This window comes from Solea senegalensis, linkage group LG12 (genome assembly GCF_019176455.1).
Source record: "Solea senegalensis isolate Sse05_10M linkage group LG12, IFAPA_SoseM_1, whole genome shotgun sequence".
Classification (NCBI taxonomy): domain Eukaryota; kingdom Metazoa; phylum Chordata; class Actinopteri; order Pleuronectiformes; family Soleidae; genus Solea; species Solea senegalensis.
Genome location: NC_058032.1, coordinates 7,536,940 through 7,553,714, shown reverse-complemented (window position 1 = coordinate 7,553,714; position 16,775 = coordinate 7,536,940). Strand labels below are relative to the sequence as shown.

General features: G+C 41.5%; 1 protein-coding gene across 2 annotated transcripts; it reads right to left on the bottom strand.

Moving 5' to 3' along the window:
* Positions 1-276: 276 nt before the first annotated feature.
* On the bottom strand, positions 277-7,319 carry si:ch211-276i12.4. Of its 2 annotated transcripts, none has more exons than XM_044039679.1 (7): positions 6,780-7,316; positions 4,841-6,464; positions 3,300-3,328; positions 3,021-3,149; positions 2,348-2,414; positions 2,141-2,248; positions 277-1,342 (listed from the first exon to the last, which is right to left on the bottom strand). In XM_044039679.1, the coding sequence occupies exons 1-7, from the start codon at positions 6,911-6,913 to the stop codon at positions 692-694; spliced, it is 2,742 nt and encodes a 913-aa protein (XP_043895614.1). In that variant the 5' UTR covers positions 6,914-7,316; the 3' UTR covers positions 277-691. The 2 variants fall into 2 exon arrangements, with proteins under 2 accessions (XP_043895614.1, XP_043895615.1); XM_044039680.1 differs by having other exon boundaries at positions 1,285-1,342; positions 2,055-2,248; positions 6,780-7,319.
* Between the last annotated feature and the right edge of the window lie 9,456 nt (positions 7,320-16,775).

Genomic DNA, 16,775 nt, shown 5'->3' with positions numbered 1-16,775 from the left:
TCTCAACATAGTTCTATACTTGAAAAGTCTAGCCGGTATTAGTGTTAATAATATAGAATCAATTGATACACACAGCTGAACTGCATAAAATCTAAAATCTACCATGGCAGCAGGAGTTAACATAATCATATTTATATATATATATATATATATATATATATATATATATATATATATATATATATATATATATATATATATATATATATATATATATATATATATGTATATATATATATTCGTATATATATATATTCGTATATATATTTGTATACATATTCGTATACACATATATATACATATATGTGTATACGAATATGTCTATGATCATCTGCACCTAAGGAGCTCAGTACTGTACCCCGTATTGCTAAACTCTCTTTGAAACATAATCATTAAACACAGAATATTGCATTAAATTTTAAATATTATTAAAGACAGAAACCAATTCTCACTATTGTTGTGTGTATATCATAGGTAATATCTAAAATGATTAACATGCGCTCTGTAAATATGGGAGAGAATGACAGTTTTAGAGGGAACTGTTCTTGAATACCTGATTGAATTAAACTATATTTCGATATTGTCTGTTCAATGTGTTAAAGTGTTACACAAACTGGGCTTTTTGCATCTTACTTTTCTTGTTACAAAAGATGTAGTTTTTTTAATGAATTGGAATGGCAGATTGAAATTTTCAATCTGCCATTTTGCCTGTTTGTTCTGCTCCTCCCACCCAATCCTGCTTGACATGTGGCCCTGTTCCCCCACCCACGTCCTTATGGACCTGCAGCTGCTCCATAAAATCATTCAAGATCTGCTGGGCTGTCATGGAGGTCACATCTACAACGTCATGCTCTAAAAGTGTTACCTTCACTCCTCCCTCTCCGGCCCAAAATTCACCACCCACATTGGTTGGCTGAAGGTTTAGAGGGGTGTCACATTGGTAAGTGCCCACAAGAGGCTGCTGCTGCTGCTGCTGCTGCTGAATTTGGGGATAAAGAGGTTGTGGTCTCGCTGCATAACTAGCAGCCATTTTCTTATATATAGCAGTGCTGATGTCAGGTTGGCTGTGGGTGGACTCATGTTGATTTGAGAGACTGGCCTCAGCTGTTGTTTTTGGCACCCCGTGTTTAAATGGCATGAAAGCAGTGACTCTCTGAGGACCTGTCTCTGGGCTTGTCAGCCGATCATGTGACTCTTCATCCCCTTTTGTTGTGTGGGATCGGCAGTCTCCTTGTGGAGAGGTGGCAGAACAGCTGATTGGAGCAGAGGCTCTCTCAAACTTCTGTATGGACTCCGCTGAGGAAAAGTGCTTCTCTAATAAATCTTTTATCAAGCACGGCACCTGAGGTGGAGACACCAAACACAGACATTAACTCCAAATTCAATACCCTTTAGGTTAGTGTGACATTTGCAGTACATAAGATACTGTGTGGGTCTTTTAAAAAAAAGTTGCTGGCACAGAAGATCGTGGCGATGTGATACTGTGGAGTACACGCAGTACAACACAAAACTAAAAACATGTCATATAGATTACATTTAGTTAAAGTAGATCTATTCTAGAAAACATGTTGTATTTTAATCTAGGGTTAGACTTTGTTATAAAGGTGTTCCATGCAATTCAAGTACAGAGATAAGAAAAGAAATGTAATTGTAATATCCACAATAGTGCATTTCCACATGATGGCCACTACAAAGTGTATTATCATGATTAGTATTCAATGCATTTTGTTGGTGCAGTGGTTAGCACCCAGGATTGCAACCCGGTCAGAACAAGGGCCTTTCTGCATGGAGTTTGCATGTTGTCCCCGCATGTGTGTGGGTGTTCTCCAATCTCCAGGTTCTCCAGTTTCCTCCCACAGTACAAAAACATGCAGATTCAGGCATTCAGCAAAGTGGACACTTGACTGTAATTGACTGTAGGTGGGAGTGAGAGAGTGGGTTTGTTTGTCTCTATGTGTCCCTGTGATGGACTGGTGACCTGTCCCCACTTTTCACACTAATGTCAGCTGGGGACAAAGTGGTAGTAATTGAGAGTGAGTGGCACAGTTTCTGACCTGAGGCCCCTGGGTCTGAATCCAGTAGTTCAGTGTGCTGTATGTGGAAGTGTGCATAAGTGTCCATTAGATGGCAGTGTGCTCACATTGATGTTCTCTAGGGCAGCGATGGTCCTGTGAGCAGCCTCCAACTCTGAACTCAGCTGGGACACGCGATTTAACAGGAGCTTCCTCTCACTGTTCAGACTCTCTGACTACACAAACATACACAAACAGAAGGTGACAGAAGGTCAGATATAGGATTCCATGTAAGTCATTCTATCCATATATGCTCCATACACTAGTTTTCTCACCGCTATGTGAAGGTGTTCACCCAGCAGATCATTGGCCTGCTTGGTTCCACTGTGCGTCTCCAGAAGACTATAACATATATTTACATATATATTTCAATGAAACAACACTTATTATGAGCCTCTACATTATTGTTAAAGTCAGGTGGGGATAAAGGGAAAAGAGACAGCTGTTTTCTCCAGAACAAGTGGTGACCACAAGTGGTGATTGTGCAACAACTGACACCAAACTGTGAGAAGACATTCACTGCTGCAGTTGCTCCAGTCTGTTGCAGCAAGTGTGGTATGTGAAACAGGCCTGACAAGACCCAGATCACAACAAGGCTCTCAGCAGTGAGTGTGAATTGAAAGGACAGTATGTCCAGTCTCTGTTGCTTGTGGAAAATACATCACTGCCTAACCTAAACACGCAGAGAATCGCACGTGTGTCATCTGTGCTGTAAGTTAATCTATAGAAACTCTTACGTAAATATATTGAGTTTTATTGATTACCAATGGCTCTGGTGTCCTCATACATGGCAGCACAACCCCTCTCATAAAGATCCTGCCTCACTCTACACAGTGGAAATGTTTTCCACTGTAATGTTCTGTGTTTATTTATGCACACAAGCTGCAGGGTATAATCAGTGTTAGCCAATCATACGGGTTGAAATTTGTTCTGTTCACTGTTCCAGACCTTTTATATTTCTCTTTGACGTGACTGAGCTCGTCCCTGGTTCTCTGCAACTCCGCCTCCAGGCTCTCAATGCAAACAACTGTCTGCAGCAGGTTCTGCTGAAGATCTGCATTCTCTTCCTGCAACACCCTAAACACAGAGGGGGGAGGGATGAAAAGGCAAGGGCAGGGTTTTTTTTTATGAACACAAGAACGGCAGATAACAAAATAAGTCAAAGAAATGAATGAAAAGCTGACAGTATATGATAACAGACAGACAGAAAGTATAAATGATACATACTGGAGATGATTGGCCTCACACAGTGTGTCCTGGGAGGGAGGGGGGAACAATAGGACAGAAAAGTGAATAACACTCATAATATACGGGATCTGACTTTGACACAGTATAAACTAAGTATTCCAGCACACTGAAATGAAAGTGTTCACATTCACATTACAGTAACAGTAATGAGATGTATGAATTAATATTTTTTTCATTTGAATTACAGTGGGCTGGATGAGGTTCACAATCACAAAGAGAAGCCATTTAAAAGAAATGGGAAACCATTAAATGAAAATGCTGCAGTGAAAAGCAACACAAGAGTTGGATTGATTCCAGGTTTAGTGCTATATGTACAAAAATAATAATAATAAGCACACATATATAGAATACAACAAACAGTAAGAAAAAGCACATCACGTTTATCTCATCATTTATGCTAGTACAACAATAGTTTTGTTCTTGTGAGAGATGGGCTCTGGTCCAGCTTAGATTGTGTAAAAAGCAAATTACACACACAATGAGGGGGAATGAGGACATGATGGATTTTTATAAACTATTGACTAGCCCGGAAATGGAATTTACCAGAATCAATTCATTCTGTGAATGGAAACTGTAGCCAGAGTGTGTGTGTCTGTGTGTGTGTGTGTGTGTGTGTGTGTGTGTGTGTGTGTGTGCGTGTCCCTGAACATTTACTTGACCAGGACAAAATGAGCAGACATCTCTTCACAGCCACAGCATGGAAAAAGGCCATGTTATGTAATGTTTAGTGTTTATTTGTACACAAGTGTTAAAGCCAGAACACACAGTTACCTAAGCTCAACATGACACATTTCACAGCTCTTTTTAACTGATTCACTCCCACTTTTTCTCTCATCTAACATGGCCAAACCATAGCTCTGAGCAGCACTTTGAATGCAAACAAAATGACACCATTAAAACTAATAACTCAGGTAGCCTCAAATAGAATTCCCCCTAAAAGCACATAACTGTTCTCTGCTGCATTGCTGATGAATGACTCAGCTTGCACTGCGCAATTTGACACAGCCCACACAGACTGTGACTCAGCTGAACTGCCTCTGCAAGAGAAGAGCAGCCCTCCATTTATAATACTCATCCTGTTCTTTCTACAGTGACACTGTTCCTTCAGTACAGCACTTAGCACAAAACGAGCCACTGACATCTTGTCTCAAGATGCATTTCATGATTTCATTAAAAAAACAAAAAAAAAAACTTCATTGACTTCTTGAAAACTTGATTTCATGCCTCCTGATTTTTCTAAACTGAAGTAAGGTGTGTGTGAGTGTGAGAGTGGATGGCTGTTTGTGGCCCTCTGATGGACTAGCGACCTGTCAAGGGTGTACCCCGCCTTTCTCCCTATGTCAGCTGAGAATGGCACCTGCGCCCCTGCGACCCTCATGTGGAGGATAAAGCGGCAGAAGATGAGTAAGTGACTGTAATAAGGTATATGCGCTGAACTGGTCTATGATCTGACGGATGAAGCTTCCCTTCACTCCTGTCTCTTCACAGAATATTTTTAAAAACTATTCACGTAAACTCACCCTGCATTGCTTAGAGTGGCCCAAGCCCATGTGTGAGTGGTGTCTGCCATTCTTCTCTGAACTGTGACTGGTGGCCGTGGAGGCCGTGTCTCTGGCCCTGGATGAATCCGATTTAGTAGACGAAGACTCAGACCCAAGGCCTGCTCCTGCACACTGGGCTGAGGATGATGAGGCGCTGGCAGGTCTTTGATGTCCAGAATCTGGGTACACATGCTGAGGCAGGGTCTGGTGGAAATGTTGAGTGTGTGGAAGGTGGGAGGCAGTGGGATGCTTTTGGCGGTGGTGGTGGTGGCGTTGTTCGGGTTGGCTGGGCTCAGGGCTGTTGCTGGTGCCATCAGTAAAGTGAGATCCAGATCTACCAAACCTGTCTCTTTGCACAGAACCTCCAGTGGGCGATGGCTTCCTGTTTTTATGCCTGCTTCCATGGTGAGCGTTATGGTTGGTGGAATAAGGCAGGGTATGAGGGGGTGGGCTACCATGGTGGCTTCTGGCTGAATAAGAGATTAGTTTATCAGGACTGGAGAAGTCTAGTTGATTCTGACTGCCAGTGCAAGCCAATTTTTCCTGTCTGTTTTGATGTTTCGGATGCTGCTCCCTCTCATCTTCTGAGCTCTCTCTGTGCTTTTTGGGTGGGAGCTGAGGTTTGATTGGACTATCTGTCTGAAGTACTGGAGCAAGTGACTTCCTTGCTGATTTGCTTTTGTTCACACCCAATATGGTGAGGTCTGATGGACTTATAACCTGTTTTGTTATCTCATCAAGAAATGCAGAGAACTGCAACTTTCCTTGGACAAAATTGGACCTGGCTTGCTCTAGCTCAGCTTGAGTGACCCCTTTATTCTTCTGTCCTCTCAGATCTTGTGTTTTGGAAACTCTTGGCGACAGCACCTCCATCGACTTTGCCTTGCGAATGTCAGTAGGACGTTCCCTGTTCTTGAGGATCCCCTTGCTGGGTAGCTGACTGGACGACACAGCTTTTTTGGGGCCTCTGGAGACCCCGAGCAAAATGTCCTCCTCACTAAAAGCCAGACTTCGGTTTAGACTAGCTGTCTTGTACAATGGCCCGTTTATGTGTGATGACCTGGAGTATTCTCCCCCAAGATCACACTCTTTATTTATTTCATTCAGAGGACCTTCTTCACTTCTGCTGTGACCTCGGTCAAGAGAAGAAAAAACATGCCTCTGTTGAGAGCTTCCATGAATCTCATGAGAAACACTGCCCTTTGTGCCATGTTTAATGGAGGCAAAGACAACAGGCTCACTGCTGTCATCTTCCTGAAAACCTCTGCGGACATCTAAGATGTTGGAGCAAGATAGGGAATGCTGTGGCCGCACAGCATGGAGTACAGAGAAAGGATTATTTGTGCTTGCCTCTGTGTACCAGGAAGAAGAGGAGGTGGAGGAAGGAGATGAAGAAAGGGAAGAGGATGAGGACCTAGAGAGGGTTACTGGGGTGTGGTGGTTGTAATGTATCTCATCCTCTTCACTGTGGGAAACTTGGTGTGTGTGATGACGACGGTGAGCCTCGCGGTGAGGGCTGTCGTGGAGATGGTGACCATGATGGTGGTGGGAGTGCTCATGTCTTTCATTTGCATTTTTGTCTGTATCATCAAACGGTGTGTACCTACAGCAAATAGGAAATAGGTAGAAAATGGGGAAAGGGGCAAAGTGGCAGGGGAAAACTTAAACTGAGTAACTGAAACCAGAAGTGTACATTAAACCATACTGTATTAACATTATTTGTGCATATGTTTGAATTTATAGCAACTGCCAGCACATGTATATTTGATTATTAAAGGTTATTGAAGATGGTGATATAAAACATTACATATGAATTAAGGTATGGGGCTTTTTTACATATTACTATTATAAAACAGCCCCATACCTTAACTCACAATCTCTTCTCATTGCAAATTTCAGAATATAAAGTAATACAAACCTAGCAAACTGGGATGACCCATCCGACCTGTGTGACTGTGAGTCATGGTGATACTGGTGATGGTGGTGGTGCCTCCTTGGCTTGATCTCATCCAGGGTAGAAGGGCTGTGAACAGGCTTAAAAAACATCTCCATCACCTGTCTCTTTCCTGATGGTATGCTGTGAATGCTGTACTGGTTGGTGTACAGGAATCAGTGATATTGGTCCGTGTTGGTACTCAGCTGTTTTCCCCTCTCTGAGGCTCTTCCCTTTTTTTCTAACAATATGTTTCTCTGCAACGTTGCCACTTATCTGTAGATGTGAGCTGTAAAGTCCATCACTTCAGACCTGGCAATAATCTGTCATTCCGATTACACTAAGGAAGTGTTGTAAGTTAGTTCCTGTCTCTAAAAGTATCAACTAAATAAATGTGTGGAGATAATAAATCTCCACACATTTTAGCAAAGACTCCACTTGTTGGATTGTTTGTATATCTACCACGAACACGTTTGTCTCCCTCAGTGTCTGGCTACAGAATAATGGCATCATGGCTCATGAGCAGGATTGTATGACTGACTGCAGGGTGGTTTGATTTTGCATTATGCCTGATTTAACAGCTGCATGCTCACTGAACCAGTGAAAAAAGCGGGGCCTATGTCCTCACACAGGAGGCAATCGAACCAAGCCCTCTGGACAGAATCTATAGAGGGGTTAATTTAATCCACTGGTATAACCTGTAGTCAATTTGAATTTGTTCACGTGTTTGTTACATCTCATTCTTCAACTTCATGTACAGTATATAGAAATGAATGTATATTTAATACATTTCATTTAGTTTAAACCATTAAAAGAGAAAATGCATGTATGCCAATGAACTGCCTTATGTATGACCATTGATTTACAAAAGGTTTCCTGTGATCATTCAGCTGAGGCCTTCATTATTAGATTTAGGGCATGCAATAATCTAATCAAATCATTTCTACTGTGTCTACTATCCCTTGTGATGTTTTAATATCTCCCTTTAATATTGCAGGTTGTATAAAAATAATTGTAAAGGTCAATGTCATAAAGGACTGATACTGTATTTCAACAAACTTTCAGTTAGTAACAATAACGTTACCACTTATCTGCAGAGAGTCAGTGGTTCATTGAGTGTAAATTAAACACAGTCCCCTCCTTGAATCACACCAAAGTATTGATCATGTTGTTGAGGTCAAGGCATCATAATTAACACATGAAACAAGATGGCTTTCTCAGAGACACTCCAATTGGACTCCGTGAAAGAGATCAATTCATCTAATCTTGGGACGAGCTGAAACTCACCCTGAGGAGCACCAGGGTGATGCTGCTGATCAATTGGTAAAGTTATCATAACAATAGGTATGTTAATACATCTCCCAGACTTGTCCAAATCACAGTTACCAAAGTTGAAAAACAGCTTTGCAAATGAAAACAAAGGGGATGGGCAGCATGTACTCAAAGGCGTGACAAATGGCATGTAACTATACTGCACCCCCTGCTGGTGAACACAAATAGTACTGGTAAATTTCCACTGTCCCCTACCACATGGAACTAGATGTTTCTGGATATTTCTAGTTGTATCACATACACCATTCACCCAGCTCTGAGAAATAATGTTGGGTTGGATGGGCCATTGCGGTTCACAGCAACATTATAAAGGCCTGTGCATTTTTTTAATGACTAAATGATATACCATGACACATTAACTGCAAAAATATTGAAAGCACCTGCGGCTTCAATAACCACATCTAATAGCATATGTGAGAAAGGCGTCATTTAAAACAGGGTATCAAAGGGGAAAGCCATTACTTGACTGTCTACTTTTGCTGGTTTATTATTATTGTCACAAACAACACGTCACTGCAGTATGTGAAACGTAGATCCGACGCACTACTTTCCAGTTTGATCCGGTTTGTGGGGCCGTGTTACACACAAGTAGGGATTAATCCGCGAAGTCGGTACTGTTACGTCAGCTGTTTTGACCTTACAGTATCTAAACGCTGTCGATTTGAAATGTGTATTTATTTAAATCAGTCTTAATTTTCAAATGCATATACAATTGATTCAGCCACTAATCGCGATAAGACCATAAGCAAAGTCTTACTTGAGCATCTCAAACAGGATTAGAATTCCATGTGTTAAAGCGGTTTTTAATAGTATCTTAATTAGGTATGCTCAAATATTTCGTTAATATCATGTGAATACGTTAAACCCGTTGTTTCTCAACACAAGTCTAAAGCCCCAGATAGCATGTATAAGCGTTGTATTGTTTCGAGCGTGGTACTATTTTCCTCATCGGATGAGTAAGGTTGTTGTAACCGAATCACCCAAGCTGTATAAATAAGGCCAGTGACGCACCGCAAGGACACACCAGCTACACCACATCGTCGGTTCGTGAGTCGCGGCAAACTGTTTGTCTTTTATTTTTCTTTTCTTTTCTTTTCCCTTATCGATTAATACGAGACGAATCTTTATATACAAACGATGTGTCGTTTCTAAGAGCTACATAAAATAGTATCTGTGAGGTGTTAAAATCTAGCATATACTAACGAGAGAAACGGAGGTGTAGGCCCTGCCTTGAGGGCATTTTAGGTGTTATTTTATGTGTTATTGAACGTTATGTTGTGATACCGAGTTAGAGAATAACCGCAATCTACGTAAATGTTGCCGTAAAATCCTCTACGGAAAACTGAATGTGCATTTCGATCGACGACATGTCTCAGCTATTGAGCTAACATTAGGCTTAGCCGAAAAAAAGACGTAGACCAATGTTTATGCCAGCATCGGCAATCGACTGATTTAAGTATGGCTGTCGACATTTTTAATCAAAAAAGCAAGACAAATGTAGATAATTACAAAAATGTATTTTATTGTTTAATGAAACCAAATCAGGTCAGGTTTCTATTTCGCAACGGCCGTTGGCTAAGGACGGGGGCAGTGACGTAGCAGGCTGTAAACGTTAGCTATTGGTTTATTTGAAACATGCGTGGCCTAGCTCGTTCTTCTGCTAGCAAGAAAAAGATGGCAGTGAATGCTCGGCCTCCTAGCAAGGGAAATAACAATAGACATTGTTGTGTTCGGACCAACAATTCATTTTAATTGAAGTTGGTTTTGTTAATGACCTAACAGTCAACCACACGTTTTTCTTGTTTTGGTCATCTATCGAGGATGCATTTTCTTTGGCTTCAGGAAAGCTAGGTTGATAATCGCTATCTTAAAGCCGATTTTAATTAGTTTACAACAATTTTGCTGTTTTTCTTTTTAAATGAAAAAATACTCATTTACATGAGACCCTGGTCTTAGGTTTTGTTTTAATTTCAAACGTTTCACGTCAATGGCATTGATCAAGAAAAAAATTCACAATTCGGGAAGATTGTGCTTAGGGATAGATGGAAGATTTTTTTCTTTTTTTTCTTTTTGTTGGGGGAATGGACTGAGTTGACACGGGGAGGAATGGACTTAGTTGTTAGTGCAAGATCACAGGACCAGCGAGGAGCGAGGCCACAGGGAGGACCGGAGGGCGGAACCAGGCAGGACAGGACCACAGGGCGGAACCAGGCAGGACAGGACCACAGGGCGGAACCGGGCGGGACAGGACCAGAGGGCGTGGGAGGACCTCAGTGTGCAGGACAGGACCACAGGGCGAGGGTGGATCACAGTGGAACCAGGCAGGACAGTACCAGAGGGCATGGTGGGCAAAGCAGATGGTGTCCAAGAGCTCAGGAAGCAGCAGCAGTCGGCGAGTGGTCACCAGAGGGAGCCAGAGGTGCAGGGCAGTGTAGCAGAGAGTGACCGGCACTGAAACAACAACAGCAGCAGTTCCTGAGTGAGCCAGCCAGTGATGAGAGAGGGACAGGGCGCACACGTGTCTTCTAGCTTCAAAAGTGTTACGCAAAGTGTTGGTTTGTATGTTGGGAAGCGGTATCTCTGTAACACACTCAGGCATTTAGTTTTTTATATTTTTAAATATTAATATATATATATATATATAACTGTCGAACACAATTTCTCGCACAGCTTTCTCTTCCTCTTTTCAGGCAAGCCATGTAAATCGTAGTCGCCCCTCCTGTTGTGCGCTGACATAAGTGTGGTGGTGTCTGCTGTGGTGAATGCCTTGATAGTGTGCGAGGAGGAGGAACGTCTTATCGGACTTCTTGGCCCACCACGATCAGAAGTAGTCCCCCATCTGGAGCGCGAAGTGGTCTCTTGTTGTTCAATATGTCTTCCCCCAGAGGTTTCGGCTTTCGGCAATCGAGTGTGAGAGTGGATGGTCGTGCAACTGATTGGCGGGTGTGTGTACAGCAACTCCTCCTCGGCGGCAGCAGCACCACATTATTGGTACAGATGAGCTACATCTACCTCTTAACCCAGCAGTGAGTTAATGCATGAAATGTACATGTGGGTGTAACTATCCTGTACATGGACTTGGTTGCCTATGGTGCATAGTACAGCAGTGTATCTGCTTTAATAAATGTTAAAATAATAAATCTTTAAAAACTAAGGTTTAATGGTAGGGGAGGGGGGGTATTTAAAACATGTTTTGGAGTTCTTCTTTTCACAGGCCTGGCCCCCTTAAGCCGATCATCGAAAGAACTCCCCTCTGCTAGCTGGAAGTTGCGTTCCTCTTATTTACTATAGTGCTATGGAATCGGAGTCATGTTCATCCACTGCAGTTCAAAGAAACATAGGAAAGTATCTGGTATTTCTACCAATGTCTATCAGAGTATTTGGAACATATTGTAAATTGGGGTTCATATACATGTTTTGGGTTAAGGGAGGGTGGGTTGTGGGGCCCTAATTTGTCTCTCCCTAGAATCTACAGCTCCATGTTACCAGCACTAAGAGGCTTGAGTAGGAAACATCCCGGTGTACCCAACAAGATTCAAGTGGACTCTTATCTTCACAGGATAGCTTCTCCGAAATGTGTCCTGATGTAGCAAGATGTTGTTAACCCCAGGGAGTGCGGTAACAAGTCTCTTTATTAGAAATCGTCACGATTTTGTACAGGTTACAAGTTGCTTTGTTGGGTTGGGTGGGGGTTGTGAATTTGTCACTCTTTCAGATAAAGTTGTACGTTCGGTCCTTCTAAAATCTTCAGTCAAGTCCATGTCTTCAGTTCATAAGGAAGGAACCCCTCATTCAGGCCAGTGGTATTTAAAAGCTTCCTCTGGAAAATAGATTTTATTCTTGAAGTTTATTCATAGTTGGTTATTCCCATCATGGCAGTTGCACAGATAACTGTAATACCAGTTAATGTCTTGTAAGTGTTGTAAAGCTCCATTGTATTTTGTGGGAAGGGAATTGTTGGGAGAGGCTTTTTTTCTTTGCATTTTTCAGTGTGCTGTGTCCTGTGTGCTTTCCAAGACCATCAGGAACTCCCCTAACTCATTGTTTGTTCAAGTTTCCTTGCGCATCGAATATCACGTAAGGTTGCTGTGTTCACATTTCTCTTACCATTCATTGTCTGGCTAGATGCTGCCATTGCAATTCCTTTGCAATTAGTTACCATGTCTTGTATTGATAATACAATGAGTGAACTATCTGTAAAGGATTTTCTTCTTGCATAATAAATGCATAGCTTGTTGTGATTGAATACAGTTTTGGTATGCATTTGTTCTTTTGGGGGGCTTGTGTGGGGGAGCTTTTCTTGTGCTTTTTCAGGTATGACTAAAGCTTGGAGTTTTTTAGAGCACGGATGTGACCTGGGCTCGAATGACAACCCCCCTTTACAAAGTGGAAATTGCAGGCAGATAAGTTGAATCCATCAAATGTTGATGTTGGAAAACAGAAATTTTTTGACCCGAGATGGGCCTCTTATCTTGAATGGGCTCAGCTGCCCTCATTGATCCTGAATTTGCTGTACTTGTTTGTAGAAATGCCACTCATGTGCTTTCTTAACAAGAGTCTTGTGATAATGGGAGGATTTGATGGACCTTAATTTATTCTGATATTTGCTGTAAAGCATTTGGGTAAGGATAACAATATAGTCAGTTCTACGATACTTTGGGGGACATAGGGGTGTATGTTGTTTGCCTCTTGTCTCATCTTACAGAACAGTCCAAAGGAAGAATGCAGTCTACCTAGACCAACGCAAGAACCATCTCATCCCAGCACCCGGTTCGAACAATCGGAGTCAGGTTGCATTGATTTATAGAACGGAAAAAAATTCCCCCAGCTACTAGCCCTTGTGCAAATGTGCAGGAGGCATTTTGGTCACTTAGAGATATTTGGAATTGTGCAACTGTGCAATTAATTTTTGAATTAAGTAGCTGAGGAAAGCTGTGCATTGTGCAGCTTTAATTTGGTCTAAATGCAGTGCAAATGTGTTGCAGTTATATTGTGCATTTGGGATTGGTTGGGCGTATTCCTTCACTTCTCTTCACAGAAATAAGCGTGCAAGATTGGTTCAAGCACAAGCGAAGTCCTCTAACCCGGAACATGTAGTAAGACGTTGGCTTAATTTAAAACAAACCTCTGCACTGTTGTAGATGAAAATGACATCTTGGAACTGGCTTTATGTTAACTTCAAATCATCAGTAACAATGCTTTACTAGCATTCCTCTTTGGCCACATGGCCCTATTGCTTTGCATCTTAAACTACAAGAGTAGAATGCAAATCTTTTGAGTATTGTGTGTGTGTGGTGGGTGTGTTGTGTAGATCACTCTTTGTTTCAGATCATTCTCGTCTGTCCACTTGATACCGCCTGCCTCTGAATGCAAAGCCGTCTGTGGAAGCTGTCAGCGATTATGAGTGTGACCCCTGAATGAAGTACCAACCCCCTGTGCGCTTGAGCTTAAAATCAACCCTCGACGTCCTTCGCAGAAGCCCTGCTCTGTTTGTGCTTTTTTCTTTTCCCTTTGGTTTCCCAGGTCAAATTCCCCCAATTGTATTTATCTGTTATCTGCGATGGCCTAACCTGTGATGGAACACTTGAGAATCCAGTCACATTAAGATAAAGAGCTACAAGCTTGTCTCGCTAATACTGCATCACTTCAGTCTCACGGGTGCCAAGTTAAGTGATTTCGGTTTTCTTAATTTTTTTTTCTTAAACCCCATGGCTTACATGTGTAACTCAACACGTTGCATGCACATCTGCTCTGCATAACATTCTGTTCGTAAAATAACATGAAGTCAAATATTGCAATAGTATTAGGTTGGGGTTTTCTTGCGGGGGGGCAACACTTCTCTCTCTTTTCAGATTTCTTGTTCAGCTTAACTTGCTACTGAGCCAGGTGACTTTATCTCCTGGGAATCATGGGATGTCTTGGTACAGCGAGCCTCTAGGGTACCGTCTTTGTTGCGTTTGAAGGAATGGGTGTCACTGAGGAACATTAGCTGTGGTAAATGCTGCTACACCACTGGTGGTAAACAATAATTTGACTGTTTGTCGTATTGGTGTTTCAGTGTGGGATTAATGTGGGGGTGGGGGTGGGCAGGCTTACATTGTTTGTCTTCTTTCCACACAGTGTTAACAGTAAGAGCGTTCAACTCCTGCTGAATTGTGAACGGAAAACTGGCTTCAATATCATCAGGGATGCTGGTATCGTGGTTTTACTATGGCTAAAAGGATATTGTGAAATCCGTCATACACCAATGCAGTCTTGTTGGGGATGCTGGGGCTTGGGGAAACCAGTTGTCTCTTTCTTGTAGTTTCAGCCTCGTGACCAAGAGAAATTCCCCGTGTCGTGACAGAAAAATAGCAGTTTTTGAGGGGTTTTCTTTTCCTGGAGGAACATTCTCTTGCGTTTGTTCCTCCAGGTTTTGCTTTCGCCCTTAATTGCAGCAAAAACAAAAAAGCAAAAGACTCCGGTGGTGGCACTCCTGGCTTTGTCTGGACAGGGTTCAATTCCCTGCGGTGTCCTGCTTTTTAATATGCTGTATATGGGAGGATAATGTTAAAGGGATACATTTTGTGGTCATATTTAATTAAGTATCATAGGCCTGAATGTCCTGGTTAGTTACCAGTTACACATTTGACAAAGGCAGAACAGGATTTTGTTTTACTAAAACATGGTAACAGCTTGAGAATGTAATTAAATATTGCCAGTTCATAGCAATTTTAACCAAATTGATAAAATTTCTATGTAGTGGACATTGTTTCAGCCTCAAGACCATGATAAATCTCCTTGTGGCTGGGGGGTTTCTTTTCCTGGAGGAACAAGCTCTTGGGTCTGTTCCTCCAGGTTTTGCTTTCGCCCTTAGTTGCAGCAAAAACAAAAAGCAAAAGACACCGGTGGTGGCACTCTTGGCTTTGTCCGGACGGGGTTCAATTCCCTGCGGTGTCCTGCTTTTGTTAATATGCTCTGTGTGGGAGGAATGATAAAGGCAATGGTTAAATATTGTAGCCCTATTCCCCTCTAAACATTGTGTAAGCAGTAAGAGGGTTAGACATGGGAATTAATCATCACTCAGTAATAAAAGTGAATTGTATCTAAAAGCTGTTTAAGTGTCACTGCAACACTTAAAAGGTCTAGTTTGAAAAATAAAGGTGTTTTCACTTGGCATTTATCATTGTTCACAGAAGCCGTAAGAAGAAAAATGTCTATTTAAAAATGCTCAATTTTTCCCTAATTTTTAGTTGTATTCACTGATTTGTGTCCCAGAGGGCAGCATAATAACAGGACACTAATGGACTGTATTATTTTTGCATAACATTTTAATAAAACAAAGTTGTCAAATATTGCAGTAGTCAGGTTGTTCTTGGGGGGCAGCACTTCTCTCTTTTCAGATTGTTGCAAAATGTGAAACTGAAGTCCAGTTTTTAGTTAATTAAATACAATATTTAAATAAATAGTCTTAATCGTATGTTGTCTTTTAACTGAAGATTTCGTGACATACATAGATAAGGGGTGTACTGGCACTTATTTTTCCCCACTTCATGCACTGGACATGCAACTTTGAATAAATGATGCTAAATTTTACATACTGTACATTAAAAGTCAACCATATTCACTGAAAACAAACAATATGGTCTATGCAGCGCATTGTAATGAGGATTGCCCTAAACTTTAATAAATGCACCTCACACCAGGAGAGCCAGCTAATCTGGACAGGAATCTGCGTATTCACCTACACCTGAAGACACTCTTGATGAGAATGTACAGAAGACAGATGGTTTGAAAGAATCATCATTTAACAGAGGAGGTGTCCTAAGACATCAAAGACAACATAGGTGATTTCCAATACACACAATAGCAGCGTGTGACCCACAGGTGAATGATCTGCATTTGTCCTCACTAAGCAACTCTTAGGATAGGTATCATTCTAATGACTACAGTATGTCTTGGATGACTAAGGACCTTAACATGACCAAAAAGTTATCCAAAAGTCAAATCAGGAGCAACATCAAATAGTGATCTTGAAACATTACATTGAGAAAATGAGTATTGCAAACATTTCATCTTTTACTTCTGGGCATTTACATCCAGATCTGATACACAACATAGAAGATAGCACCTTTGGTTGAACCTACCTATTTTTCATGTGAGCAAAAGTATTGGAGGGGCTCAGTGGTTAAGACCAGTACTCTGTGTGCGAAAGGTCACAAGTTCGACTCCACCCCTGGCTGATTGTACTCAATTCCATTGTAAGTTGCTTTGGATAAAAGTGTCTGCTAAATGACATGTAATGTGACAGTATTCACTTTAATCCTTTTGTGAATGAGACTTAATATTTAGTTGCAAATCTTTTAATTTCAATAACTGCATCAAGTCTGTGATGCTCTTCCATGCTGTCATGCTTGGAAGCCTCTTTCAGCTGTTTGGTTTGTTTGTTTGTTTTGTTCAGCTTCCTCTTTAGCAGGTAAAATGGATGCTCTATATGGTTAAAGTGTGGTGATTGACTTGGCCAGTCTAAAACTTACCACTTCTTGCCCTTGATGAACTCCTTTGTGTGTTTGGGATTGTTATCTTGCTGCTGGATGAAGGATCTCCCAATCAGTTTGCTTCCATTTTTCTTTAAATTGGCAAACAAAATGTTTCTGTAGATTTCTGAGT

What these genes read in the sequence shown, in the direction of transcription:
- si:ch211-276i12.4 (XM_044039679.1), bottom strand. Translation starts at nt 6,913, where the DNA reads ATGGAGATGTTTTTTAAGCCTGTTCACAGCCCTTCTACCCTGGATGAG. An exon ending in GTCAAAGAGAAATATAAAAG is followed by an intron (nt 2,415 to 3,020) that starts GTCTGGAACAGT and finishes TATATGTTATAG; the next exon opens with TCTTCTGGAGACGCACAGTG. An exon ending in GTGAACACCTTCACATAGCG is followed by an intron (nt 2,249 to 2,347) that starts GTGAGAAAACTA and finishes ATGTTTGTGTAG; the next exon opens with TCAGAGAGTCTGAACAGTGA.